Source organism: Lineus longissimus, chromosome 12 (genome assembly GCF_910592395.1).
Source record: "Lineus longissimus chromosome 12, tnLinLong1.2, whole genome shotgun sequence".
Lineage (NCBI taxonomy): Eukaryota > Metazoa > Nemertea > Pilidiophora > Heteronemertea > Lineidae > Lineus > Lineus longissimus.
This window is the reverse complement of record NC_088319.1, coordinates 12351042-12378974: the sequence shown is the minus strand read 5'-3', so window position 1 is coordinate 12378974 and position 27933 is coordinate 12351042. Positions and strand designations below refer to the sequence as shown.

General features: G+C 42.7%; 2 protein-coding genes across 3 annotated transcripts in view; one reads left to right on the top strand and one right to left on the bottom strand.

Annotated features, from left to right (window-relative positions):
* Positions 1-27933, bottom strand: part of LOC135496639 (arf-GAP with coiled-coil, ANK repeat and PH domain-containing protein 2-like) — a 58769-nt gene that overhangs the window by 17738 nt on the left and 13098 nt on the right. The window lies entirely within an intron of this gene.
* LOC135496638 (uncharacterized) lies at positions 197-27844 on the top strand. Its single transcript, XM_064786065.1, has 3 exons — positions 197-538; positions 5450-7044; positions 10455-27844. Exons 2-3 carry the CDS (start codon positions 5644-5646, stop codon positions 25680-25682), a joined length of 16629 nt encoding a protein of 5542 aa, XP_064642135.1. The 5' UTR covers positions 197-538; positions 5450-5643; the 3' UTR covers positions 25683-27844.

Genomic DNA, 27933 nt, shown 5'->3' with positions numbered 1-27933 from the left:
GTCTGTCCGACTTTGTAAGTGCTTGTTAAAGGAATGCACTACTGCGGTAGACAAGTTAGCGTGGACTCAAAACGAGGCTGAGACATATTGTAACCTGGTTTTTCAAACACAGGTCTCCCTCCCCTGGGTTTGATCTGAATGAATGGAGCGGGCACACTCAGGTGAGAGGCACTGAGTGAGATAGTGAATGCTCCTCAGGACAGGGGAAAGCGGGCCAGAGAGGAAAAAGTGGGCAGGCAAAAAGTGGGCAGGCCGATATCAGACCCCTCAGTGGGTTGAGAGGAAGTCCGGGAATTTCCTTTGCATGTGGCCCTGCAGGAAATTGACGTCTGCTAGCGTGGGAGTGTATGTTTTTGTTTTCCTGCCGAGTGTTTTGGTTTAGTGCCATCACATCAGTAGGCCTGTATTGATGTGACACAGATTTTGGATAGTTTGGCATTGTCTTGCCGAGGTTGCCATCATCTGATTGTCTTTCAAACTCGGATCTATTCTGGGATAGCTGATCTCCTTTCTCTAATTAAAGAGGCATAATTACCAAGTAAGTAAAGTTTTCACCCCATTGAATACACGAAGGTCCCACAACTGCACTTTATTCTGGACTGGGCTGCAGGGATCCTTCTGTCCATTTTGTTTTTACTATTTCTGTCAGCCTATACTGTTGCTTGTTCCTGGAGAAATTCTTGTTTTAAAACGTACCATAAATTCTAATCGACTAGGGCAATTAGGACTGCTATCAATATCAACTGGGCATAGAAACAAATCTAATTTAACCAACTTGCGATGAGTTCTTTTGTTTTGAGATAGTATGTAAGGTTATTTTTATTTGAAACTGATTTCTATCAATTCAAATTGGCCATGTTGGATGACTATGAGATTCGGTTTTTGGCATAACATGCAAACATTCATTTAGGAATAGACTTTGCATATACAAAATTGCTCAACCTCAAAACTCTCGAACTGATCGAAAACACCTGGATTCTGCTTTAGACTTTTCTAGTCCCCTCCAAAAGTTTACCCAAGACGTCCATTTTTTCAAAAATAATTTCACCAATGTGAAGCATATCATTCCCTTCCTTCAATCTTAAAAGAATAAAGCGGAACCTCCCTAAGCGGCAACCTCTCAGTTAAGGACACTCTTTCTATTAATGACACTAGTTTTGGACCCAAATTTGTAGTTTCCATTCAATTTTACCTCTCTTATCAGGACACCTCTCTATAAAGAACAGCACTTTTCAGTCCCAAGGGTGTTTTTAAATGAGTGGTTCTACTGTACTCTGTACTCGATGAAAAACTAGACTTTTCAGTACCCTTCAAAAGTGTGCCAAGACGTTTTATAATATAACATGTAGACTTCCAACAGATTTCAAGCACTCCTTTCGAAGCCGAGACTACCGACTTTGGAACTAGGTCAGGTCTATTTATTAAAATATAATGACATTCTTAATAAATTGACAAGAACTGCAGTTATCCTAAGCAACAGGTCTATAAGTTGAAGTTAAATGTCTTTAAATTGGTCAATTTTGAATTTCTGCCAAGGTTGTTAGTAAACGAACATAGCATTGGACGTTCACTATGGTATTTAAGTTTCAATTTCATTGTTTATTTTTCATTTCCCATGCCTTGCCTTTAACACTGAAGAGAGTAATGACTCTGGCAGGTGTCTTGGTCCTTCTCCCCTCTAGCATCTGAAGTAGATACCTGATTGTGCCTTGTGTGACCTGGCCCCTCCCTGCAAACATGTCTAACCAATACCAGTCGGCCTACTCTTCAGCAAGAAATACCATACTTTATCTCACATAATAAAACAACTCTAAACACTGAAATAAAGATAAAGAAGCAAAATGCCATGGAATCCGAGAGAGAGGAGCCAACAAAACTGTTCAACCTGTACCAGATAAACTCAACCTTTTCCTGATGATTCTGAGCCATCCCCACACATCTCGTGATGAAGTTACACCGAGCCATTCGTGTATCAATTTTGTCGTTGTTTTCATGAAGCCCTGGATTAAGTGGCAAGAACTGAGGAAGAACAGATTTAAGTCCATGGATCTTCAAGTATAAAGTAACAATGGGCACATGATGCCCACTGCTACTTGGGGGAAGCCAGTTATCAAAACCACACTTCTGCTTAATACCATTTTTTTCGTCTGCATCTTTAAACAGACAGTCCTGATGCAATGGACTCTCAAAAACCACTCATAAGGTCAAGCATCATACAAACATCAAGATTCGACCAGTTCTGTTGCTTTGCATTACTTTGGGTAGAGAGTGGAGGGACCCCTTCTTGGCTAAGTTCTTCTTCAGCATTTCCCTCACCACTTGGAGGTGTTTTCTCCATGGAGTAGTCCTCTTCCAAGGCAGGAGGAGCGTTTTTTAGGCACTACTATAGTCAGGCGCCAACTGGGTTTCTTGGCCTAGGGTCTTCAGAGTCAATCATAAGCTTCTCATGTTTCTCACTAGGTGGGGTCCTTTGCTTGCCCTTGCATAGGAACATCCGTTTCACATATCATTTGAAGGACTGTGAAGAGCCAGGCATTCTAGTTCCTTGAAAGTCAAGCTTGTACATCTAGAAACACAATCCTCGGGATCGAACCCAGGCAATACTGGCGGTAGCAGTGTTAACCACTTGACTACTAGGCTCTACTCAGTAGAGCTCTGCCTCTGTGCATGATTGCAAATAGGTAATGATGGCATAAAGGTAATAACAACAGACTACCACCAAAATATTTTGTCTTGAACACAGTTAATGAGAAGCTGGTAGAAGCTTACAACGTCAGCATTCTAAAATCTCTGTGAAAACACCCAAGAGATATGTCGATGGTATTCAGTATGCATCTCTTCTGTGGTATGTAGCGATAGGCTAACCAAAACAACCACTGGCATTGCTACTGGAGTTGCAAAACATAGTCTGATGATACATCGGCAGCAACACTTTAATATTCCCACAGAATAATAACTTTTCTCTCGCAACCTTTGGATAAGTGTCCTGAGAAAATCGAGAGTCTTTATTGCTTCTCAGGCCCGGCACAATAGCCTCTCAATGGCCGAGGTATACAAATGTTTATGAATTACCGTATCTTGTAGGGACAATGTGTCTAGGCACAAAACATTTATCATCCTTAAAATTTACCTTCTCATTTCTGGGACAAAAGTCATCTGAAGTATTCAAAGGTTAAAATACACTGATGCCCGGAACTTCTTTCAAGTTTGTTTGTTATTTTTTTCGAATATCTGTCTGGCGAATGTAAAGATGCCATTAAACAGCAACATGATCACCGCAAAGAAAAGTTACACAAGTGAAAAGATACAGGTCGTTTACAGCTTTTACTCTTTTCAACATCTGTCTTGGGGAATTACAGACTATAGGTAAGCAGAAAAACATGGGTATCTCTCGAACAAAAAATATATACAGTTATAAAACTGATGAGAAAAAGAGTATTGGCTTTAGAAATATTAGATAACCCGCGCCCCAAAATGAACGCAGGTAGCATTTTGGCTAAAAGTGTTCCATTGCTTGTAAGATACCTGCAACGTTGAAGTCGTAGATCTTTCAGCTGCCATATCATGCCAAATCATTTGACACTTTAATGAGGAAATAGCCTCTAACAATGTCTAATGAGTACAACTTTTATAGTTAAATTTTAGACATAATTGATGCAAGGACGCATTAAATAAAAGCCACTTGGTCATTTTTTCATGTTCTGACTTCAGTTTTTTACCCAATCAAGCTATTTTCAATGTTTTCTTTTGATTCTTTTTCTAAACTTACTACAGGTAATTGGTCTTCGTACTAGTTTTGACCTTTTTTCGGCCTGTGATGGCAATCTCATAATGACATATGGTCATGTAGTTTATATGCAAATGCACAGAAGTCTATGAAAATCCTCATGATAAAATCATATATTTCATGCTGACAAAGACAGTTCATTGAACTCTAGTCTAAATCATTCTTCTCTTTCTACACTTTCAAAATCAGACAATTCAAAATGACAGCCTTCTTAAAGGGGTACGCCCTTTGTATATACTGGTGTTCCAGGAAAATAGAAACGCAGTTTAATTCGGCAATGCAGTTATTACGCATACAAATTTGCTGAAACTTGGTATGTAAAGTATTTGTTTATCAGTCTACACAACGGCATTCTTGAAATTCATATTCAGTTTGGATAAACACAAATTTGAAAATTTCAAATTTAATTACAAATTTCAAACTTTTAATTAACAACAACCTTTAAGGGAGGCCCAAACTTTGGTGACATATAAACCATTTTAAGAAAGAACTACCGTTGTGTTCACATAATGTTATAAATGCATAACAGGAAGAAATAAATCTTTAATCGAAGAACACGTCATTGTAAATTGGTCCTATTGGCGATGTCTGGCAAAATAATTTCACAATCAAGTAATGGTAAAAGAAGCTTTTGATAGGGTAGCTTTTGAAAAAGTTTGAGATAGCGCTTTGTACGAAATCACGAAACAGGAACTGAGGGCATAGGGTCTATACCAGAGGGCATCGGGTCTATACCAGAGGGCATGGGGTCTATACCAGAGGGCATGACACATTAACCCTTTAAGCATGTTAAAAGTTAAACACAAAAAAAACTATAGCCCAACGTTTACAAAGATAGGTGGCAAGGTGTGTGAATGCGCGATAAAGGATGAACTAAACTTGATCATATATGAAAGACCTACAAGATTGCCTAGGAAAACACAGTTTCGGGAAAATTACTCAACAAATCTGCAATGTGACTGAAACAAAAGAAGACCAACCATCAAAGAAGCTGTCAAAAAATTATGAGACAGAGCCATAAATCATCAGAAGGTTTTTAACAGAGAGTACATCAGGACACCGGAAAACGTTTTAAAAATTCCTTTGAAGAATCACCGGGACGTTTCACACAAAGTCACGTCTCAAATCAGGCCATCAGTGTGAGCAAGATAGTACTGCAACTAAAATTCTAATCGCGCAGTTAAAATTTCACCAATTAAGTTAATGTTGATTGGAGAGAAAAACAACTGTGGCAGGGTCCCTTTGATAAAATCTTTCAAGTACAGAAAGAGGTCAAGAATCTCACCTGAGGAGTCGAGTTGGCAGGACAAAGTGGTAATGTCATTTGGGTTTAGCAATTTTGTAGGTTTCCAATTTATTGTCTCTCATTGTGATCCATGTCCCTAGAATACATTTGTGACCCGTCACAACAAAACCTGGCGTGTGTCACGCAAAAAGATGAGCCCAAATGACACACAAGGAGATAGTGGAAGAAAAGGCAGACTATTCTGAAATAAACAACCATTCCATCTCCACCTGCCAAACTCAGAGCAACATGAATCTGGTTTCACTGTAATGGGTCACATTTTCTCCATCATTGCATTCCCTCCATCAAGAAATCCCCTTTGTCAATAGTTTAAATCTATTTTGGATTATGAATATTTGTTTCTTTTGTACTTTCAGGTAAAAGATCAGGATCTGAGGGACAGGGATTATTGCATTTTGGATTTACTGAAATCTACCTTGGATTATCACTACATCCATGGATTAAAGGATTACAACCTCAATTGGTGCTAAAGCAGATTCCTTTAAAAATCAAACTCAAAATGGATTAATTCTCATGAGGATTCAAAAAGGAATATCGTGAGTTTGGAAAAATGTGGATTTTAGGATTATTGCTGGCTTTCGTAGCCAAAACGACATCGCAAGATGCACCAGGAGCCGATATAGCTCTACGCGATGATAGTCGCGAGGTGTACTGCCCTATGCACTGTTTCTGTGATATGGAATATGCGCATTGTGGTACCGGTGGGTTCACGACCTTCCCTGTAAACCTTGATATGAAAATTAAACATATCCAGCTCCAAAATAACCGAATTCGTAATCTACGGTATGAGGAATTGCGTTATTATAAAACGGCGGAAAGTATCAATTTGCATGGCAATCAAATTGAAAGAATAGAGCGTGGTGCTTTCAACGGACTCACAAATTTAAAAAAGTTAAATCTCGGCCGAAATCGTCTGAGACGTATTGATAAGACGACATTCGAGGGGTTAGATAATCTCGAAATTCTCAACCTTGAAGGCAACGAAATTGATGACTTATCATTGGCCTTACGACCTCTAAGAAAGCTTCGCATTCTCCGGGCAGGTTCTAACAAAATCACCGCTTTACGCGAAGAGAATTTCGAACATACTCCAGGGTTACACCGTCTTAATGTAAGTTTTAATGAAATAAGTTACATGGATCGGGATGCCTTGAAACCTATGCCATATCTACGCTATCTGATTTTGAGCAACAACCCGTTAGGGGATGCCGCGTCCAATCTGAACCTCAATAACAACCGCTGGATTCACTTTGTCGATTTGACCAATACGCAGATGACATCGATGATTAAGAATCTGCCACCAACCACCACTGATGTCCGCCTCCAAAATAACCAAATACAGCGCCTCAACCGTGACGACTTCACTAACGCCACCTCCCTGGACATGTTGATACTGAACGACAACGTCTTACGTGATATCGAGCCAGGAGCGCTCGATCATTTAGCGCGCCTCCGTGAGCTCTGGTTGGCCAGAAATCGTCTACAACGTTTCCCCCGCCTACCACACAACGTCCGCGCAGTCCATCTCGACCACAACGACATCCGCCAAATTCAATCGCGTGATTTAGAACCGTCTCCAAACCTCGAATTTCTATACTTACAAAAGAATAACATTCGTCGGATCGCGAGTCAAAGTTTCAAAGATATGGGACACCTCCATTCGTTAATTTTACGTGGGAATCAACTGGACGAATTGGAATCTTACACATTTGTCAACCTCACCAACCTGGATTTTGTAGACCTCTCGATCAACCCGATTAGGCAGGTCGACCGTGCGAGTTTCTCGAAGCTGGATAATCTACGGCGACTGACGATGTCACGATTTGATCAGCCGACGGTGGCGAGGAATTTGGACATGCTGCAGGAGATGAAACGTTTGCAGATTCTCGACATGAGCCAAAGCCCCGGATTGGCCAACAGCTTCGCACAGTCGGACGTCATCCTACCAGAGGTAATTATCTCGATGCTCTAGTTTCACCAATCTAAGACCGTTTTTGGAACATTTCATAACAAGGTTCTATTGATGCATGGATGTATCTTGAACATGACACAACTTACCCTCCCACTGATCAATCTTACCTGAATATACTAACAGCATTGACCGCCAACAAGCGTACTACCTAAGTTATGATTGCAATTGCATTGAGTATTCAGAAACGGTCTTAGATCAGTGAGAGTAGAGTATATTCAGAATCAGCTACCTCCATGAATCACTAAGAAATTCATGAAGCAAGATGAACAAGATAAAGAATATGTTTAGTCTCAAATGTCTGGTCAGGTCAATAAAAACAGAGGACCTCATCAGTTGAGGCGTAAAAACCAGTCATATTTCCTTACTATTTGTAGATCGAAGATTGCCTGTGATTAGAAAATCTGGTGTATCAGTATAAGGTCTACCTGTTGGGCTGCAGTTTATATAGGATTCATGCTGTTACGGTACACTTGTCACAAGCATTTGTTAAGTCGACTGGACACGACCTGATGGTGATTGTGACACGTGAATCATATGTAACCCACTCTCTTGAATGACTTGTTCGTTCTTCCCGTCATTCATGATAAGTGAAAACAGTTATGCCAAGTGAACTGACATAGGCTTGAAAATACCACCGGAGGGTGAAAAGTGACACCATGAATCATATGCAGCCTCCTCTTTATCACCAAAATTTGGTATGGAAATATTTAGGAAGATGATACAGATCATATATCACGGAAAGACTACATAGGTAAAGGTAGAGGTGCCTTCAGAGTCTAAAATATTTCTCCCATTCATCGCAAGAATTTTGTGCCATGTTTTTAGTCGGGCATCAAATGCAGGATTCGCAAACGAAATAACACAGCACAGCCATTAGGTTTTTAGATGATGTAGGCCCTATGGCTACAACATTGATGTCAAAACAAAAGCTTGTTACCCAGGAAAGATCAACACCAGCATTCAGACGCAAGAAACCCACACAAAGAATCATTCCTTCTTGCTTTTATGTTAAAGGAGCACAAATTTGAACGTTTGAGTCAAGTTGTGGAAAGTGGGGACCTCATCAACCAACCACGTCAGAATCACTGGGCAATCACTAGTTTTCTAATCCTGCAACAGGTTAGATGGCGCTGTAGATTTAACAAAGTTAAAGACCATTTTTGGACGGACGGACGACACAGATATTCAACCAAAGGAGATCCCTTTACTTTCAGCGGCACCACTCACACTTCCACATTTTGCATCTGGTTACGTATGAGCATGAATGACCATCCCTTAGTTACGGCTCGGTTATTTATAAATGCACATGCTTAAAAAGATGCAAAAAATGGACATTTTGTTACATGTTGATTCAAAGGCCTCAAAGAAACATGGACACTAGTTTCGTACAGATGAAAGTACAGCTTTGTGTGTAATTTTTTTCTTTTGCTGTCACTATGTGGTGCATCTGTTTTCTTCCTGAAAGCAGATGTTAGTAACAATACCAAAGTGTGAGAGAATGTTTCCCATAAAACACTTTTTATGGTAAATTCAAAACAAGAGACCTCCACTTACAGAGCTCACAAAGCTTATTTAAAAAGGCAGCTCTACTTCTCTGGCCTGGAAAGTTAACCAACTATAGAATATAACCCTATTTTTATGACCAGCACCATCTTTGAGGCAATTTTTCTTGCTGATTTTCAAGACTTTGGTGGAGCCCTGCCCTTCCAGTCATCATACCTCTAAATGCACACAGTGCATCCTGTGCTTCAGATCAAAGGCACCTGTCTGACAGCGAATAACGTTTAAGATAGACACTGCAGCACCTGTCCAACAGGGAATATAGCTTAATTCTGGACACCAGTGGTTGACTAGCATCCATCAAAGTTAAGGAACAGTCATTAGTGCTCAGCATCAACTTCGTGAAACTTTTAACAAGATTGTGTAAATTATGTTGTACCAGAGAAAACCAGAGCCCCTGGACATGCAGTGATACATCCAACTTCAATTTATCAATGTCTATTATTACCTTATAGTTAACAATAAGTATCTGACAGCAGGAAGTAAGTTTTTCTACCAAGTGTTTACACTTTCCTCTCTGTTCACAGCATGTACAAAGTGCTGATAATATAGGTCATTCTGGATTGACTTTTGCCTTATTCATTTTTTTATAGACCAACAGTTTGCCCAAGTCTTTGTTGACATTCAATGCTGAAAGCAGTTTGAATTTGAGAGCCCGAGAATGATTTGGACTTTCAAAAATATTTAATCCGGAAACTTATTTAAACACATAGGTCATCCAGCCGTGTTCCAACCAAACTTTGCTTCCATTACTCCTTCCGGTACAAAATTAGAATACATGGCAGACATTTTTGCAAATATTTCCGGAAAGACCTAGTTGAAAAAGATGCAACATGTTATAGACAAAAAAGCTCTCGTTTAACTACAGAAAATAATAGTCTAGCATGCTCTTGAACATGATACCAATTATTTCACAGCAGACAGAGACTTCTTCTGCAGGAAGTCTTGCAGAGATTTGATCCCCAAAACGCGTGCCCTCCTGGTTATTTTGAAACCAATACGTCTTTTCTTTGTTGCAACTGATATGTTGAGAAGGTGCGCGAGGCACTCCGTAAAGTCAAGGTCGAAAGAACTTGATATCCTAAAACAATTCTAACTTCTTCAAAATGTAGTGAATGCCCATTCTGGACAATCCACAATATTCTGACTCCAGACAAATTAACGAAGCTCAAAAGAAAGCCCGAACAGCTTGTCCAATGATTTTCTGGGGTTCTCAAAATCTCATGTATTGTAATTTGGAAGACCTTTCAACATGAGTGGAACCTAAATTAGAACCTACATTTTTTCATAAGAAAAGTTAATCGAATCAATCAAGACAGACTTACCAACCATAAAATGTTAACAAAAGACTTTGAGACTCACCTGTAACGAAAAAGTTGAAGGATATAAATTACAAGAAGATTACGAAGTTTCAGGAAAAAATCTGGTAAATGGTTTCACCTTTTTACAACTGAGAGAGTGAAAAGATACATATGCTGACATATTGCTGCCATAGCCTGAAAATGAAAAAACCACGAAAAGTTGATCTACGAAATCACAAAAACTCATCCAGTAAGATGCGAAACTATGTTGTTTATCTAGTCTTTCTCATTAATTGTAGGATAAAATTAAAAGATTTTTTATTGGCCATAGCAAATCTCAAACGTTTTTCTCTCATTTTTCGTTTTTTTTTGGATCCAGTGCTTAAAAACAGCATCATCAATAGCTCGGAAAAGGTCTTTATTCCAAGAAATTTACACCAGCTTCCGAGTATAGTACAGAAGCTAGAACAGATTTTACCACACCCCATAGTAACCGTTTAAAATTTTGATTTCATTTACATTTTTTAGGTGCGAGATCTTAACCTGATGTACAGCGACCTGGTCACCCTGCCCCAAGACTTCCCCAGACGTTTACCAAACATCAACCTCATCAAGTTAGCAGGTAACAAGTACCATTGCAACCGATCACTTACATGGATGCCGGCATGGCTGCGGAGGAAACCATCAATGTTTTTTGCGCGCCACTTAATCACGTGCGCAACACCATTGGCGTTGAAAGACAGACCAATATTTTCTGTCCCGATGTCAGAATTTAGAAAAGTTGTTGGTCCACCAGATTATGAGGAGTGGAGGCGACTACCGACCTGCAAGGACTGCCCATGTGATGAGAACGGCGTCCCTATTGTGGTACCGATACGTCGACCTTTACCCACAAGAGGGCCAGATTTCCCGACGGGTGATGTTCTAGTTGGTGGAGATCAGCCACCGACCAGAGAAAGTATGGTTGGGCCAGATGGTCGTGTGATTGTAGACAGTAATGTCAGAGACCACAATAACAAACCAGACTCTGGCAGTCGTATTGAGGAGAAAGATGAAAATGGTTTGCCACAAACCACAAAATTCCCTCCAACCAAAGATGATGAGGTTGATCCTGATAAGTGGCCAGATAAAGATGGTGAGGACTTCACAGACACAAACCGAAAAGATGAGGACAATCTTGACCTGGATAATGTAGAGCCTACTACAGCACCAATGACTACCACAAGAACTGCAGTAGTGCCGGTGGTACCAAAAACGACTGCAGCACCAACTACAACAACAAGTCAACCTACTACAACTATCACTACCACTACTCCAGAGCCAACTACGACTACTACAGAACCTACCGCAACTCCTACAGTGCTCAGTACAACTACTTCAGAGCCTACCACAACTACTCCAGAACCCACCACCACTACTCCAGAGCCAACAACCACGACAACAGCTGCAACTACCACAACTCCAATGACTACAACGGAAAAGATGACCACAACTACTACTATGGCGCCAACGACTACCACAGAACCAACAACTACTCCAATGCCGACAACTACCACTCCTGAACCAACGACTACCACAACTGAAGCTACAACAACTACCACCATGATGACAACAACAACTGAAGATCCGAAATTGCATATTAGTATCCTTCTCGGCGGTTACAAGATTGATAGAGAGGTCATTGAAACAATGCTGATCAAAATGGGACGCTCTTTAGCAGCATTCCGAACTGGTCTGTGGCGAGTTTATGTCTTTGGCACCAAGGGGAATTGTAGTTCTTTACCAGAAGATCGCGTCAATGCAACGGAGAGACAAATCATCGAGGTGATGTCAAATGAAGCTGGTACGAGTCCTGATGTCATGAGTAGAGTTCTCGTGAAGGTTTTCAAGGTCAGGAAGCAGGTAGATGACAAACACATTGGGATAGAAATCATGGAACACATGTTGCAGGAAATGGCAAAGAAGATGAACGTGAATCGTGAAGAGCTCATCCAGATTCTGCTGAATATCTTCATGCGAACGATGCAATGCGGGACCATAACTGACCCTGGTCAGTCACCAGAGGCTCTAATTGATGATGCGAGCAGACGGCTGGGACTTTCAAGCGACATTGTGCAGGGGATCGTCTGGCGTCTCTTCACAACTGGATTGGACTACATGATGAAAGAGCCCGAAGAGAACCGCATTTCCTACATGATGCAGATATATCCTTCAGTGAAGTACATGGTGCGGGCACTTGCATTCCGCTCTGGTGTTGCATCGCATACTTTCAGGACCCGTCTCTTCACTTTTGCACAACAGCGAAACTTTACCAAGAATTCATACTGCCCTTTGAAAGACTTTGCGAAAGAGTTAGACATTCCAGACAAGCAGATGTCACAAGTCCTGAGAGAGATTTTCTACACAGGAATGGACCCAGCTACGGTTGTGGGGACGTCGCTGTATCTACATGGCAGCCCTGTGATGCATTACACGATATACGGCATGGCCCAGGAGCTTGCCATCCCTTTGAGGATGCTGCGACATAAACTGTGGCAGATCTTCCACACAACTGCTTGCAACACGGACGACAGAAAATACCTAGAATCAGTCAAACTTTTGGACAGGCTCTCCCGTGAACTGTACATCAACAAAACCGATATCCTCAACCTTGTTCGCGCAACATTTCTGACAGGAGTTTACAATGTCTATATGGAGCCAACCAACATGACTGTGATTTCCCGCTACCTGAAGCCATTATATGTCTTCACCGTCCAAGGCATGGCCGATAACTTGGACATGAAAGTCAGGCATATGAGGGAGATTTTCTGGAATTCTCTCATTGCTGACTCAGACGTCACAACTGAGGATTTGGCTGCGCAGTTTGATATTCCTGTTGACATGTTTCTAGACCTCTTGAAATGGATGTTCAGGCCAGAGGTTCGTCCATCCATGGCAGGCAAGAATCTCCCCACAGTAAATCGGATGGCGAAAGAATTGTACATACCTGAGAAAACTTACATTGGATACATCACAGAGTTATTCGAGGGGGTGCATTATGAGGCTGACATTGGCAGGGTCCGTACAAAAGTGACAGAACTGGCCAAGGAGCTCTATATTCCGGAGATCGACCTCCATGCGATACTGAGGATGCTGTACCAGTTGGGCAATACAGAGACAATTGCCCGGGCTGCTGGTTTCCATTACGTCACCATGCCACATCTGAACCTAACATACCCAGAGATGAAAGGAGTCTTGAGGACCATGCTTTACATTCTCTACCGTGACTTCACACAAATTCAGGATTACATCGTAAACGGGCGGACGACCACTACAACAACTGTGGAACCGCCGCCAGAAGAGCCTCCAATTGGACCAAAGTGGAATCTCACCTTATTACAAGAGTTGGCAGCCGAGTTACAAATCCCGGAGGTCATTTTCAAGAGGACCCTGAAGGACCTCCTACGAAAAATAATCAGCAATCCAGACCGAGATGCACATCAGAGCTTCCTGACCAGCGTTGCCAGTAGCCTGTACATTCCTACAAAAATATTGTCTGCAACTTTGCGGAAGCTGTACACCAACACCCCACGGATGACCAATCAGTACATGACAGTATACATCGAACAGAATCTCCCCAATATCGGGATGTCTGGCTTCAACACGAGTATCGCCCTCATACGATTGCAGAAGGCACTCCAAGTCCGGGACCAACCGTCCTTTGGCATTGATATCATGAGTTTGATTAGGAGGCCGCAACACATCAAGAGAAGATTACTAGAACCTGCGCTGACGAAACTTTTACATAAAGTTGATGCCTCGAAGGCGCAGGATGAAACCAAACAGATCATAAGGAACATGGCCCAGGAATTCAGAATTCCTTTTACTACCTTCACGAGCATCTTGCGAGAACTCTTATCGTTTTACGACTTTCCCAGCATTGAGAACACCACTGATTACATTTACGCAAACTTCATTAACCTGACAATAGGATCATTGGAGACAAGGAATGCGTTGTCAAAGGTTGCTGCAGCCGTTTTAGACCTTGAAAAGAAACAAGACATTGTCAAAATTGAGGAAACAAATCCACTCAAGTCAGAGTCAGACACTGTAAATGGAAAAATTTTAGAAGGAAAACCAACTACCGAGACTCAAGTGAAGCAGATTGGTTTTTTCATCGAGGACAAAGAATATAAATATTCACTCAAGGAATTGGATCTATTGTTTGGGGCAAAGAAGATACCTCTGTCAAAGCAACAGCGTACTTTAAATGTAGTTCTCCAAACAGCCTATGAGAATGGTAAGGAGAATATCACTGGCGAGACTAAAGTCTTTGTGAATGGAAATGAAGTAAAGTTGGACGAAGCGAAACTGAAGCGTTTGCTAAATGTACTGGGAATATCTATCGATGGGACGGGTGACGATGAGATGACACCCGCTTTACTCAGGCAGCTAATCATTGCCGCATACTCCCTGAAGGCCCCTGAAGGAGACAAAGAGGGGACAGGAACATCTGTCTTTGGTCGGGGAGATTCAGATGCCAAACCAGACGCCTATGTCCGCATCAACAACCAGGACTACCTCCTTCCAGAAGATTTCATAGAGAGAATCTACGACTCCTTCACTCTGCCAGAAAATGCAATCCGCAACCTGAATCTGAAATTCAAGACGAAAGGTGGATCACTGTATGAGGGAACTGGACAAACAGTTGTTTATGTCAATGATAAATATGTTCCTATCACTGCAGAGGAGCTGAAAAATATCCGAGATGTCTACGGTTTCACCACGAAACCAATGTTTCTTCGGCTGACAGACGAATTAGTCATGAAACTTTACGAAATAGCCATAGGGCCAGACAGTCTGACAGACAATCAGCCAAGTCCGACGAACACCACCATAACCATCAATTCAAGAAGATACCCTCTTAGCCCAGAACAAATCTACAACATCTTTGGCACAAGGTATATACCTGAGTCAACAATGGACCTAAACCTTCGTTTTCATCCTTCTGGCACTATGGTCTATGTCAATGGCAGGGAAGCCGTCTTGAGTGACCGCGATAGAATGTTACTCCAACTCATATTTGGTGACGACACCATCTTTGACCCAATGGTTGCAAGTGAGCAACTTCCGACCAAACTTTTGAAGAAGCTGTTCGAAGCGGCAGTCAGGGCTCATCCAATTGCCACAGCAAAGCCAACCATTGCTGGGAACATGATCTTCTACATCAACGGTAACAAATATGAACTCCCACAAAATGACGTGACAAGTCTGTTTGGTGCCCGAGAGATCCCCAGCCCAAACCAACGTGTTCTTGAGCTGAACTTTCTACCGCTGAGCAAAAATCTGGGCAACAATGACATCAAAGTGTTGATCAATGGAAATGAGATGCCGCTATCTCAAGACAGGCTGCAGGAAATAAAGAGAGTTGTAATGGCTGATTCAACAGACAATATGACCCCCACACTGCTAAAGCTGCTCATTAGGTATGCCTTCAGTCTTAATGAAGCAGAGAGTGGAGATGCCAATAAGTCTATTACAATTTTGGGCCAGTATTACCTGTTGCCTCAAGGTGTCATACGGAGAATATTTGGGTCGCCGATGATTCCTGATACTGCCCCTAAGACATTAGATTTGAAATTCAGAACTAGAGGTGGGTCTCTTCAAGCAGGCACTGGTACAACAACAGTCACTATCAATGGAAAATGGGTCAGTTTGACAACGGATGAGTTAGGCGAAATCAGGGATGTCTCTGCTTACTCCAAGAATCCACAAAATACGAAGTATGCAAAGTTATCAGATGCATTAGTTGTAAAGTTGTATGAGACAGCCATGTCTCCTGAACAAGATGGGAATTTCATCACGATAAATGGAGAGAGGTACCAACTTACACCAAATGAAGTCAGAGAAATCTTTGACACAGACTCTGTCCCCCTGTCTGCTCGCCGAGGCCTGAACTTGAGATTTGTTGACGAAGACACAGCACCCACAGGTAATGTGATGGTGTTTGTTAACGATCAACTGGCAAGACTTTCAGATGTTGAAATCTTGTTGCTAAGGGCAGTCTACAACTGGGGCCCGAGCACTGATCAGGAGAACCCAACTGATATCCCTCCAACCTACATCATCAAGAAACTTTTCCAAACTCTTTCCACAGCCGTTCCACTGACGACGCAAGAACCACAGATAGTATTTCTGGTGAACGAGAAACCATTTGCGTTGATGCAATCAGAGGTTGCAAGGTTGTTTGCTAAGAGCCCAATACCGACACAGCATGAACGCACGCTGGAAGTGGGCTTCAGAGACGAAGCGGGCAGTCCCGTTGTTTACATCAATGGAAATAAAGGGTGGCTATTACCAGCAGAGCGGACTATAGTTCGCCAGGACCTTGGGCTGGACAAAGATGGTAGCAGGACTCAAGATATGCCGAAACCGATTCTAAAGAAACTGATCCGAATTGCCTTTTCTCTTCAAGAGGTAGAAGAAAAGGTAGATAAAGTGGAAGTGGATCAACCTACCAAAGAATCAGAAGATTCTGGCACGGCCAGTCGATTTATTTTCATTAATAAGAGACGTTACCGTATCCCTGCAGGCACCATTCAAAGAATCTTTGGCAACACCATGATTCCTCCAGATGTCAACCGAACATTGGAATTAAAGTTTAAAACCACAGGTGGCTCTTTCTATGATGGTACAGGGCAGACCACCGTCACTGTCAATGACAACCCCATCCAATTGTCCCGTTATGAACTCAGCCAGATCCGCGATGCATACTACTTCTTAACAAATCCTCTCCCTCCAGAGTTGGTTGTCCGGCTGTTTGAGATTGCATTTGGTAAAGAAGAAGTTGTAATTGAGAAGCCAAAGGCACCCAAGCCTTATATCGTCATCAATGGAATAGTGTATGAACTGACCCCAGATGAAGTGCAGACTCTATTCGGTACAGGGGACCTGCCTCCACTGGCCTACCGGAGCCTTAGCCTGACGTTCAAAAGTGGTGACTTTGGCCCATCTAAGGTTATTGTCAATAATACAGAAACAAACTTATCTGGAGCTGATGTCATGATTCTCAATGCATTATTTGGGCATGGAGTGGCACAACCCAGTGCGGACAAACCCCCAACATATCTATTAGAGGCGTTATTTCAATCCCTTGCACAGATATCAATTGTGCCACCAAAAACCCAAGTAGTACCGGAGAAAAAGGTCTTTTTCTGGATAAACGAAAGGGAATATTGGTTGCCAGAGAGAGAAACATTGCAGATATTTGGTAACAGGAGTATTCCTACTGAAAACAAGAGATATTTGGGGGTAACTTTCAGAGCTGATGGGCATGACAGAAATGCAGTTTATATCAATGGGACCAGGGGTGTGTTACCCCCAATGTATTTGAACAAACTGCGGGCAATCCTTGGCCTAGACCACGAGGGAACACCAAGCCCTATCATGACAAGGCCTCTACTGGTGAACCTAGTGCAAATAGCTTTTGGTCTCCAAGTCACTGGCACTGGTGGTGGAACTGGTACAGGTGATAGTTCTAGTCCGAGTGCTGGGTCTACAACGTTCACAAGGGAAGATGGTAGGGCAGATATGGACCAAAACTATGTTACAGTTAGAGGCAAGCGGTACCTATTACCAACAAAAACCGTGAGGCGGATCTTTGGATCTCACACCATTCCTCGGGCAGCGAGCAGAATCTTGGCGCTTAGGTTCAAAACAGTCGGTGGCACTTTCACTGAGGGAACTGGTACAACTACATTCACAGTCAACAATAGGCCCATTCAATTGACTGGAGATGAGCTACAGCAGCTGAGAGATGTGTACGGCTACTCAAATAACCCGCAATACACTCAGCTTACCACAGATCTGGTCGCAAAACTATTTGAGGCTGGTTTAGTTGATGATACAACTGGTCCAAATAAACCAAACCCACCAACAGAGAGTGACAGAGGTACAAGAATTATCATGATCCGTGGCCAGGAATACCTCATTCCTGTTCCAGTAATCCAAAGAGTTTTTGGCTCTAGCTCTATCCCTGCTGCAGGAAGCAAATCGTTAGCATTGAAATTTAAAACTGTCGGAGGCATCTTCTCTGCAGGTACTGGTCAAACCACAGTTCGAGTAAATGACAAACCAATCAACTTGAGTTCTTACGAATTGAATCAGATCAGGGATGTATTTGGATACTCTCAGACCCCACAGTACACAAGGTTATCATCCGAATTGGCAGTTAAATTATTTGAAGTAGGGTATGGTAGGGCTGACAGTACATCAGGTTCAGGACAAGAATTTCAGGGTTTGATCATCAATGGACAAAAATTGCTACTCACCCCACAAGAGAGGAAAGAACTATTTGGAACAAATACTTTGCCTGCGTTACAGTACAGAACACTGAGCTTGGTGTTCGAAAAGCCAGATAGCGGATTTGGCATATCGAAAGTTTTCGTAAACGGTTCTGCTACTGTTATCACAGGGGCTGATGTTTTGATCCTAGAAGCACTGTATGGACGAGAAACCACACACAGTACAGGGGATGGCCTTGCTCAGGAGAAACCACCAATTTATCTCCTGAAGATGCTATTCGAGTCAGTCAGGTCACGACAACCGATATCAACTGCGGCCAAACCTAAGGTACCTGAGGAACAAGTGATTTTCTGGGTAGCCGACAAAGAGTACGGGCTTCCAAAGAGTGTGATTCTGCGGATGTTCGAAAATAGAGGTATACCATCAGCAGGGCAGAGGTACCTTGAAGTTTCCTTCAGAGACGGGCAAGATGGAAAGGTTACCGTCAATGGAAATGAAGGCGATTTAGAACCAGGGATCCATAATCGCTTGCGAGCAATTTTGGGGCTGGCCCATCATCAGATTGATGGTTCAGAAAAGGCAGTGATGACTGACCAGTTGCTTAGAAGGCTTGTCATAATTGCATTTTCACTCCCAGATACTGCGGGCACTGGAGACATAGTTACCACAGCAGCTGGAGGCCACAGCACTGGGAGAATATCAACAGCAGCATCGAATAATGAAATAGAGATTCACGGCCAGAGGTACACCTTGTCATCTGATGCTGTCAACAGATTTTATGGGCAGTCAACATTACCAGCCAGTGCCCCAAGGAATCTGACAATGAAATTCACAACAGTAGGTGGTTCATTTGAACATGGGACAGGGCGTTCATTTGGAACTGTAAATCGCCTCAATATCCACCTGACCAAGTTAGAAATAAATGAGATCAGAGATGTATGGGGGTATACTACGAACCCAAGGTATACCAAGCTGACCCCTGGGCTTGTAGAGAAGATATATGAAGTTGTTGTGGACAAAAATTGGAGGTCACATACTGGTGGCGTTGTTGTGAAACAGCCTGATTATTATAATGGTAGCTTAGGAGGAGAAGGGGCAAAGACATTCACTAAAGAAGTGACAGGAGTAGGGGGTCAAACCTTCGCAAGGGAGGACCCAATAAAAGGTGAAGATTCCCTGACTGGTGAGGATTCCATCACTGGCGAGGACTCCATCACCGGTGGCACTGACAGAGGTGATCAGGGAACTGGTGGCAGTGACAGTAGAGGTCAGGGAACTGGTAGCACTGACAGCGAAGGCCAGGGAACTGATGGCACTGACAGAGATGGTCAGGGAACTGGCACTGACAGAGGTAGTCAGGGAACTGGTGGCATTGACAGTAGAGGCCAGGGCACTGATAGTGACAGAGGAGGGCAGGGAACTGGTGGCACTGACAGTAGAGGCCAGGGCAATGGCACTAGAGACCAGGGAACTGGTGGCAATGGTAGTAGAGGCCAGGGCACTGACAGAAAAGGCCAGGAAACTGGTGGTGCTAACATACATACTCAGGGAACTGGAGGTGAGAGGACTGATGGTACTGGCAGAGGCGGAACTAGTCAAGGTGGAACCCAAGATAGGGCAGGCCACTATATCACAATACATGGCCAGGAGTACCGCCTACCAGTAAGCACAATCCAGAAGCTCTTTGGCTCATCATCATTACCAAAGACAGCCAGAAAAGCTATTGAATTGAGATTCAAAACAACAGGTGGGTCATTCTATGATGCTACTGGGCAGACTACAGTCACTGTGAACACAAAGCCTCTGCAGCTCACAGCAAATGAACTCTTACAAATCAGAGATGTTTACGGATTCTCTAAAAACCCACAACATGATCGCATGTCCACAGAATTGGTGTCAAAGATATTTGAGACAGCCATTTTGGATGTGATTTCAGGCGTAGAGGCAACCGTCACCAATGAAAACTTTACGAAAGGACGTCAGGACAGATTCATTTCGATTCACGGTAAACGGTACTTGCTGCCTGTGGACACAGTCCAGAGAATATATGGCCAGTCCACATTACCTGAAACTGCCATCAGAAACCTTCAAGTAGACTACAACACTGTAGGTGGTTCCTTCTATGAAGGCACAGGGACAACAACAATCTCCGTCAATGGGAAACCAGTTGCTCTGAATGCCCATGAAATGGACAGGATCAGGCGCACGGATGGGTTCAGTGCAACTCCGGAGTTTGAGAGGCTGTCCCCAGAAATAGTGGTGAAGCTTTATGATACAGCTTTGTCTGGTGTCAATGTTGGACCCCAGGAAGGAAGAGCTGATCGGGAACCAGGTGTGGCAATATTCAAGATCAACGGCAAGCCTTATAACATAACCCAGGCAGACTACAATGCTATTTTTGGAGATCAAGGCCTACCAGCCGGCACCCAGAAGGCCCTTACTTTCTTGGTAAAATACACCAGCTCTCCAAGAGATGATCTGATAAAGAAAACTGTCTATGTCAATGGCAAGAAAGTTGACTTCACGGAAACTGAACTCGAGGACTTTCTGTCAACCTACAAGCAAGATGGAGAAGTCATTGGGTCTCGAATGCCTATATATCTTGTAAGGAAAGTCATTGCAGCAGCATACGACAGACAATTAGCCCCTCAGATGAATACAATGCAACGATCATTCCTAATAAACGGACGCAGTTATGAATTAACTTTAAGAGACATCACTTCGATATTTGGAGTGCAAGGCATACCCCGCGGCACTGATCAATCCGTTCGGTTGACTTTCCTTGGGACTAACCAGGTCACCATCAACGGATACGAGGCTAACCTTTCAAATGATGAGTACCAAGAACTGAAAGATTCGTCTCTAAGGAACTATGACCTAGCACAGTCCCTAGTCCACAAAATCATCCGTATAGCCTACGGATTCTCCAGAGGAAATACCGGAGTCTTCTCATTCCAGATCAATGGTCAGAGTTATAATGTCAGCAGGCAACAACTCAGGACTCTCTATGGTTCAGATACAGTTCCGAGCCAAAGGGTGTTGCAGGTTACATGGAAGCGAGAGCAGGACAGCGCGAATGCTGTTATTTTCATCAATGGAGAAAGGACAGAGATTCCATCTCATTATATTCAAGCATTGATAGATTCATCCAAGAAGCCAATGCCAACTGATCTCCTTCATTTGATTCTCAAGAAAGCTTATGCCCTTTGGATGAGAACTTCAGCAGGAGGTGGCACAGGGCTAGCTCCGCAGAGTACAACTTTCACAGTCAATGGAAGGCAGTACACTCTAACACCTGTGGAGCTCCAAGCTCTGTTCCAAGATGAACAAATCCCTGCTGGTGATAACATCATCTCCGTGTTAACTAGCTCAGAGGCAACAAAGACAGACAGTGGTTGGATGACTAAGTACAAGGGCGAGATTGATGGCACAGTGATTGATCTGCAGAAACAGGATGTCGACAAACTCAGAGGAAAGTCAGAGATTTCAAAGCCCCTATTGATGAGAATTCTGAGGGCAGCTTATAAGTTAACTGGAACTACAGGAGCAGGATCATCAGGATCGAGTTCAAGTGGTGTTATGGCTGGACCTACCATCACAGGGTCTACTGTCTTCACATCTGAGACCAGGGATGCCGACTGGCCAATTTTTTACATCAATGGCAGATCTTATAATCTCACATATGACGAGGTTGAGAACATATTCGGAGTAGCTGGCTTACCAGCTGCTGATCGAAGGAGACTTCTTGTCTCTTACAAGACATCTTCAAGTTGGTTAAATGGCAGCCTCAGTGTCGAAACATCAGTCTTCATCAATGGCAAGAAGGTGGCATTCACAGAAGAAGATATCGACTTCCTCAGAAATTCAACTGACAACCTCCCAAGACCATTGCTAACGACTTTATTGAAGGGTGCATTTGCTGAACGAAATGACAGTGGATCAAATGATACAGGAACAGGGTCATCCAGAACGGGAACTGGGTCATCCAGTAGTACAGGAACAGGGTCAACCGTGTTCACATCTGACACAAGAGACTCTACAGCTCCAACATTCATCCTAAATGGCAGGTCGTACATGTTAGAACCTGAGGAGGTAGAGAGGATCTTTGGTATCTCTGGTCCACCGGTTGCTGGAAAGAGAACACTTCTGATGACATTCAAGACAACCACAGCTCAAACAGGCAACACTTTCAAGACAGAAACCAGAGCATACGTCAATGGTAGGAAACTCTTTCTCACCGAAACACAGATGTCAAGTCTCAGAAGTTCTGGAAGAGCAGATATTCCAAGGAGTCTTCTCCATATTCTCTTAAGTACTGCCTTTCGGGTGACTGATGATACAGCAGCTGGCCAGAGATCCTCTGGTGAGACATCTTCAATGAAGCCAAAGTCTCAACCATCTGTTTACATCAATGGCAGCTTCAATGTCAATGGAAGGCAGTATGAACTCACCACAGACGAGGTTGAGTCAATATTTGGGGTAGCGGGGCTCCCAGGTCCAGAGCAGAGGATGATGCACTTCAGTTTCAGGACGTCAACAGTTAAGACTGAAACTGGCTTGTACAGGTCACAGACTTTTGTCTATGTGAATGGGAAGAAACTGAATCTCAACGAACAACAAGTTCAACAGATGAGAGATTCTAGCACTAGAGATATCTCAAAGACCTTATTTCATCTCATATTGAGGACAGCATTTGTACAGAGAGCACCAGAAATGGAGCCTGGATCAAGTCATATGTCAGGGTCTACATCTGGAAAGGTTGATTCTTCCACCACATTCAACATCAACGGCACACCCTACGAGCTCAGTGCAACTGAAGTGGTGCAAGTGTTTGGCGAGGCCGGTGCACCAATGGAAAGAACACTGCAGATAGCGTTCAAGACATCCTCCATGCAGACAGGCACTGGCTTCAGTAGTGTGACATCCATTTATGTCAATGGAAAGAAAGCAAACCTGACCCCAGAGCAAGTCCAGGAAATCAAAAATACTGGTACTCAGACAATCTCTAGAACAGCAGTCTATACCCTACTGAGGACAGCTTATGACGATGATAGTCATGCCGAAGTACCTGAAGTCTCCACAACTGTGAGTACCACACTCACTGGACCTGCAGAAGTGACCAGCTTCCATATCGGTGGGCGCTCCTATGATTTAACTGCCCAAGAAGTCACGTCCATCTTTGGTGATACTGACATTCCACCTGAGAATGATAGGAGTATCAGAGTTTCATTTAGGACGTCAACTGCTAAAGTTGGGGACAGCTATATCACAACAACATCAGCGTATGCAAATGGCAAGAAGTTGACCTTGTCGGCTCAAGAGGTCAAACAGCTGAAGAATGCAGGGTATCACGATATCAGTAGACGTTTGCTCAGAATCATAATAAGGACTGCCTTTGATCTGCATGTAACTGATACAGATACATTAAGGGTTTACACAACTAAACGCAGTGTCATAGCAGGGACCACAAGATTTTATCTCGGAGGTCGTGGATATGATCTAACCAGCCAAGAAGTCAGTTCCATCTTCGGCGAGTCTGGCCCACCTCAGAAAAGTGACCGGACTGTTGCTTTGACCTTCAGGATGACATCTTCACAGACAGATGAAGGATCAAGCCATGAAACTAAAGTACTTGTCAATGGAAATCAAGCTGATCTGACAGGTGACCAAGTAGAACAGATGAGGAATGCTCGAGGTCACGATATTTCACGCAGCTTGCTCCTGACCATACTCCGAACAGCCTACGCCACGACGCCCCAATTAATTTCAACAGTCATGCCTGCCAGGACAATTACTTTCTATGTCAACAACAGGCCTTATGATCTCACAGAAAAGGAACAGGATATTATATTTGGAGATGCTGATGTTCCACCCCATGAGCAGCGACAAGTTCTAATCACCTTCAGGAGTAAGTCCAGGCTATCGTGGGCTGGTTGGAAAACTACAACCACTGTCTCTGTCAATGGGAAGGAGATCGACCTGGGTGACGAAGAGGTGACTGCTATGAAGGCTTCAGCTGTGACAGATCTGTCACGCGATCTACTGATGAAGATTTTACGTTCAGCTTATGCCACTGGGACGTCAGGATTTGAACAACTGGCAGCAAATCTGATCATTTACAACATCAATGGGCAAGACTACCAAGTAAGTCTTGCCGACTACAGACGCATCTTTGGCCGGGCCAAGAGGCGCCCTGAGGATAGGCAAAATATCATTATGACGTTTAGGACAGGTGTTGAGATTGTTGGAGATGGTTGGGGCGTGGTTAATAACGTCTATCTCAATGACAAGAAAGGTAATTTCACAGAACAGCAGGTTCAAGAACTGAAAGAGTCAGGCCAAAACAATAAGAAGATAGCACATGACTTGGTTTTGTTGATTATCAAATCTGCTTTTGGAGAGGTGCAGGTCGGACACAAGAAGAGTGGGCAGGTCAGCAAAGGGATGACGTATTTCAACATCAATGGAAAACAAGTAGGTTTCTCAAGCGAAGAGATGCAGAGAATTTTCGATGCATCTGGGCCACCACCTGTTATGCAGCGCACCGTTCAGATGTCTTTCCGGAGTAGGGCCGTGCAAAATGGTAAAGAATGGAGAACTGAAACAACTGTGATGATCAATGGACAAGAAGCCAATTTTACACCAGATGAGAAGAATATTTTGAGGTCGACCAATACACAAGATTCCTACGAATCACTCCCCCGTGATTTGCTCCTCAAGATTTTGAAGTTTGCCTTCAATGGGCAAGTCGCAGTTAAGCAGACGACACCTGCAATGGTGCACTTTGGGAAAACAAAGGGAACTGAGGCGGCTATCCAGATCGAGAGTAAGGAGATTTCAGTCAGCCATGACGAACTCAGCAAGGTCTTGGGAGCAGCTTTCTCCCCAGCTTCCCGGAGCTCCATGGAGATCAAATTCGGTGATGGGAAAGATTCGTCTGAAGGTGAGGCACCAGATGTCTCGGTTTTTGTCAACGGACAGAAAATTTACTTAACGCCAGAAGAAACGAGAGAAATCGCTGAGTATTATGATAGAAATGGGTCTCGCGATGCAGCGAAGATGTATAAGGAAAGGTTGCCAGGCAGCAAACCGACATCTGGCCGAACGCTTTCACCGCAGCTGATACAGAAGATCATTGACGCAACGTCAGACAGCCGGAGCGCAGAAGATGGCGGCAAGGGTATGGCGATTGAAGAAGGTGCCAACGTACACAGCACAGGCTCCAGGCAGAAGAAACCAAGTTCCCTACTCGAACATATCAGACGAGGCGGAGCTGAAAATGGTCAAAGTTATAAATCCTCAACATCAAGGCCTACGAATATGCAGCCTTCACATCCAGACGATTATGCAGTATCTGACTACCTGAAGGACCAACCAAGGAAGGATGGCGACGACAGAGGGGGAGAGGTGAATGATCAGCTCAAAAAAGATGAAGAAGTTTGGAAGATGATGGACAGGATGTTCAAGTTTTGAAGGATTTTCCAAGGAAGATTCCGGTCGGACTTTTATGGTTGACTGAAGTTGAATTCATCTCAAGTTTGACTAAAGTGCGTACATGTACATCTTTTAACAGAACTGTACATGAAATGTACACAGGATTCAGGCAAATTTGAGATGAAATAAATTTTGGTCCATATTTGATTCTAGGCAGACGATACAGTGTTGTAGTGGGCAGAACTGTCTCAAGAAATCAGTTACGATTGAACCTGAAGAAATATATTTGAAGAAGACTTTGAATAAGAATTAAGTTTGGACAATAAAAAAACCCCAATATTAGAACAAATTCTACTAACATTATTTGATGATAACAAAAGGAAGATTACTGAAATTCTATCCAACTGCAACACTTTCTTCAAATATTTTTCTTAAGAGTTCAATCCTCTCACTGCTTGAGAGACTTGGAATGACATCGCTGCTTTTTGAGACAATGTGGACTATAAATTCAAAATAATTTTTCTGAAATTTCAAAAGGAAGTTCAAGGGATGAGTGATAACCAGTGAGGAGAGAAAGTCAAAGTGGCCAGTAACTTTATACGTTGTGGTCAGCCCAACTTGTTTCAAGGCCAATGAGGGATAATGTCTTGGGGGTTGGTGAGCCGGGCCGAAGAAGTGAAAATAGACCCTTTCATCAAAACACGGTGGGATGGTCATACGTGCCATAACATATCTGTTTATGCCATAATCTGACAAGATCTTTCTCAAGCGACATAAGTATGGCATACTATCATTGAAAATGATAGAATCAAAAGGAATTCAATATTTTAGTAAGACATTAGATTTATTAGTGTGACCTTATTTACGCTGCAAGAAGCTTGCTTGTCATATCAGTGCCATAACAAAATAGACAGTATATTTGTTGGTAAAATTAACAAACGATGCACAAAATGGTTAAAGGGACAACTTGGGTATGAGATATGTTTGTTTTTCATAAAAAATGGCTTCCAGCAGGACCATGACTTTTTGAAAAAACATTGCACTAGAATGGAATGTAACACAGGTCTGCCTGATATTCACAAGCCATGTTCAAAACTGCCTCGCAACACTGGCAGCTATTATTACCAGAGATCAGTATTAGTGTGAGACTACAAGTGGCGGCACATGGTGGCAAGCCGGGGTATTTTCCTCCTGGCCAGGCAAAACCCATGCCTAAGTTGTTCCTTTAAAACGAAGTGTTTATCGGCATCTTCCATTGTGTTCATGATTTCAGCCTCATAAAAATCTTCACGTACATGCCAAGGTGAAAAAACTACCTTCACAGTTGATAATAATTTTCTTTATCAAATGCAATTATGTTAGAAAACGCTACAAGCACGGCAAGAGACTTGTATGTGTGAGCACCAATCTACGTATCAATGTCATTATACTCCTTGAGGGCTTTGAATCTGAAGTTGGAACAAAATTTACGGATTGTGCAGTCGTGGCAGTTTGAAGAAAATAGGCTAATATCTATCTATGCAATAATTTCAAAGCAGCTTCGCACCAGGTATATTATCAATTACTATAAGTTTGGATCTCGACGAACAACAACACAGCTACATATCGCTGACATAGCTGTTATACAGTACTGGTCACATTTGACAAACCCTACTTCTGGTATACCGCGTGCAACCAATGTCTGGCTTGAGCGCAAATATTTGCACTAGATTATCATCATGAACATCCAAACTCAAGTCTCAGTTCAGATTTGAGGTCTTTTCTGACGTGACGTTATGTCATGCAACAATGACAATTGATTTTTAATTTTGAATAATCTTATGGAATTAGAAGTGCTAATAATTACCTAGCCAGTATAAAAAGTTTTCATGTGGTCTGTAGTGTTGGCTATGGATGACCTCTACGGCAACAAGAAAGTCATGTCAGTTGTAACCAGTACTGTACACTAGCACTAGTCCAAGTAAGAATGGGAAACACCTTCGATATATACCTGTTGTATTTCTAAAGCTTTTGCTTAAGTATAAATGGTACAAGTATTGTAACAGGTTCATTTTATAGAAAAAAAATCAAAAGTTTTAATATTGTGAAAAAAGCTTATACCAAGTATCTAAAAGTAGTTTGTACAATTTGTAAGGGAATATCTCCATGCTTTTAGCAAAAATTTATACTGGACAAAGTAAGACAAATAAATTTCTTTTCTTTGTAAATTGTTTTTCTTTTATTTCAAGACATGCAGTTGAAGGGACAACGGCCCTCTTTTGCCAGAGTAGTAGAAACACAAACGGTTGGA

Bases quoted from the DNA above. Each gene is read 5' to 3' on its own strand.
- LOC135496638 (XM_064786065.1), top strand. From the start codon at position 5,644: ATGTGGATTTTAGGATTATTGCTGGCTTTCGTAGCCAAAACGACATCG. The intron at 7,045-10,454 runs GTAATTATCTCG...TACATTTTTTAG, and splicing joins CGGACGTCATCCTACCAGAG to GTGCGAGATCTTAACCTGAT.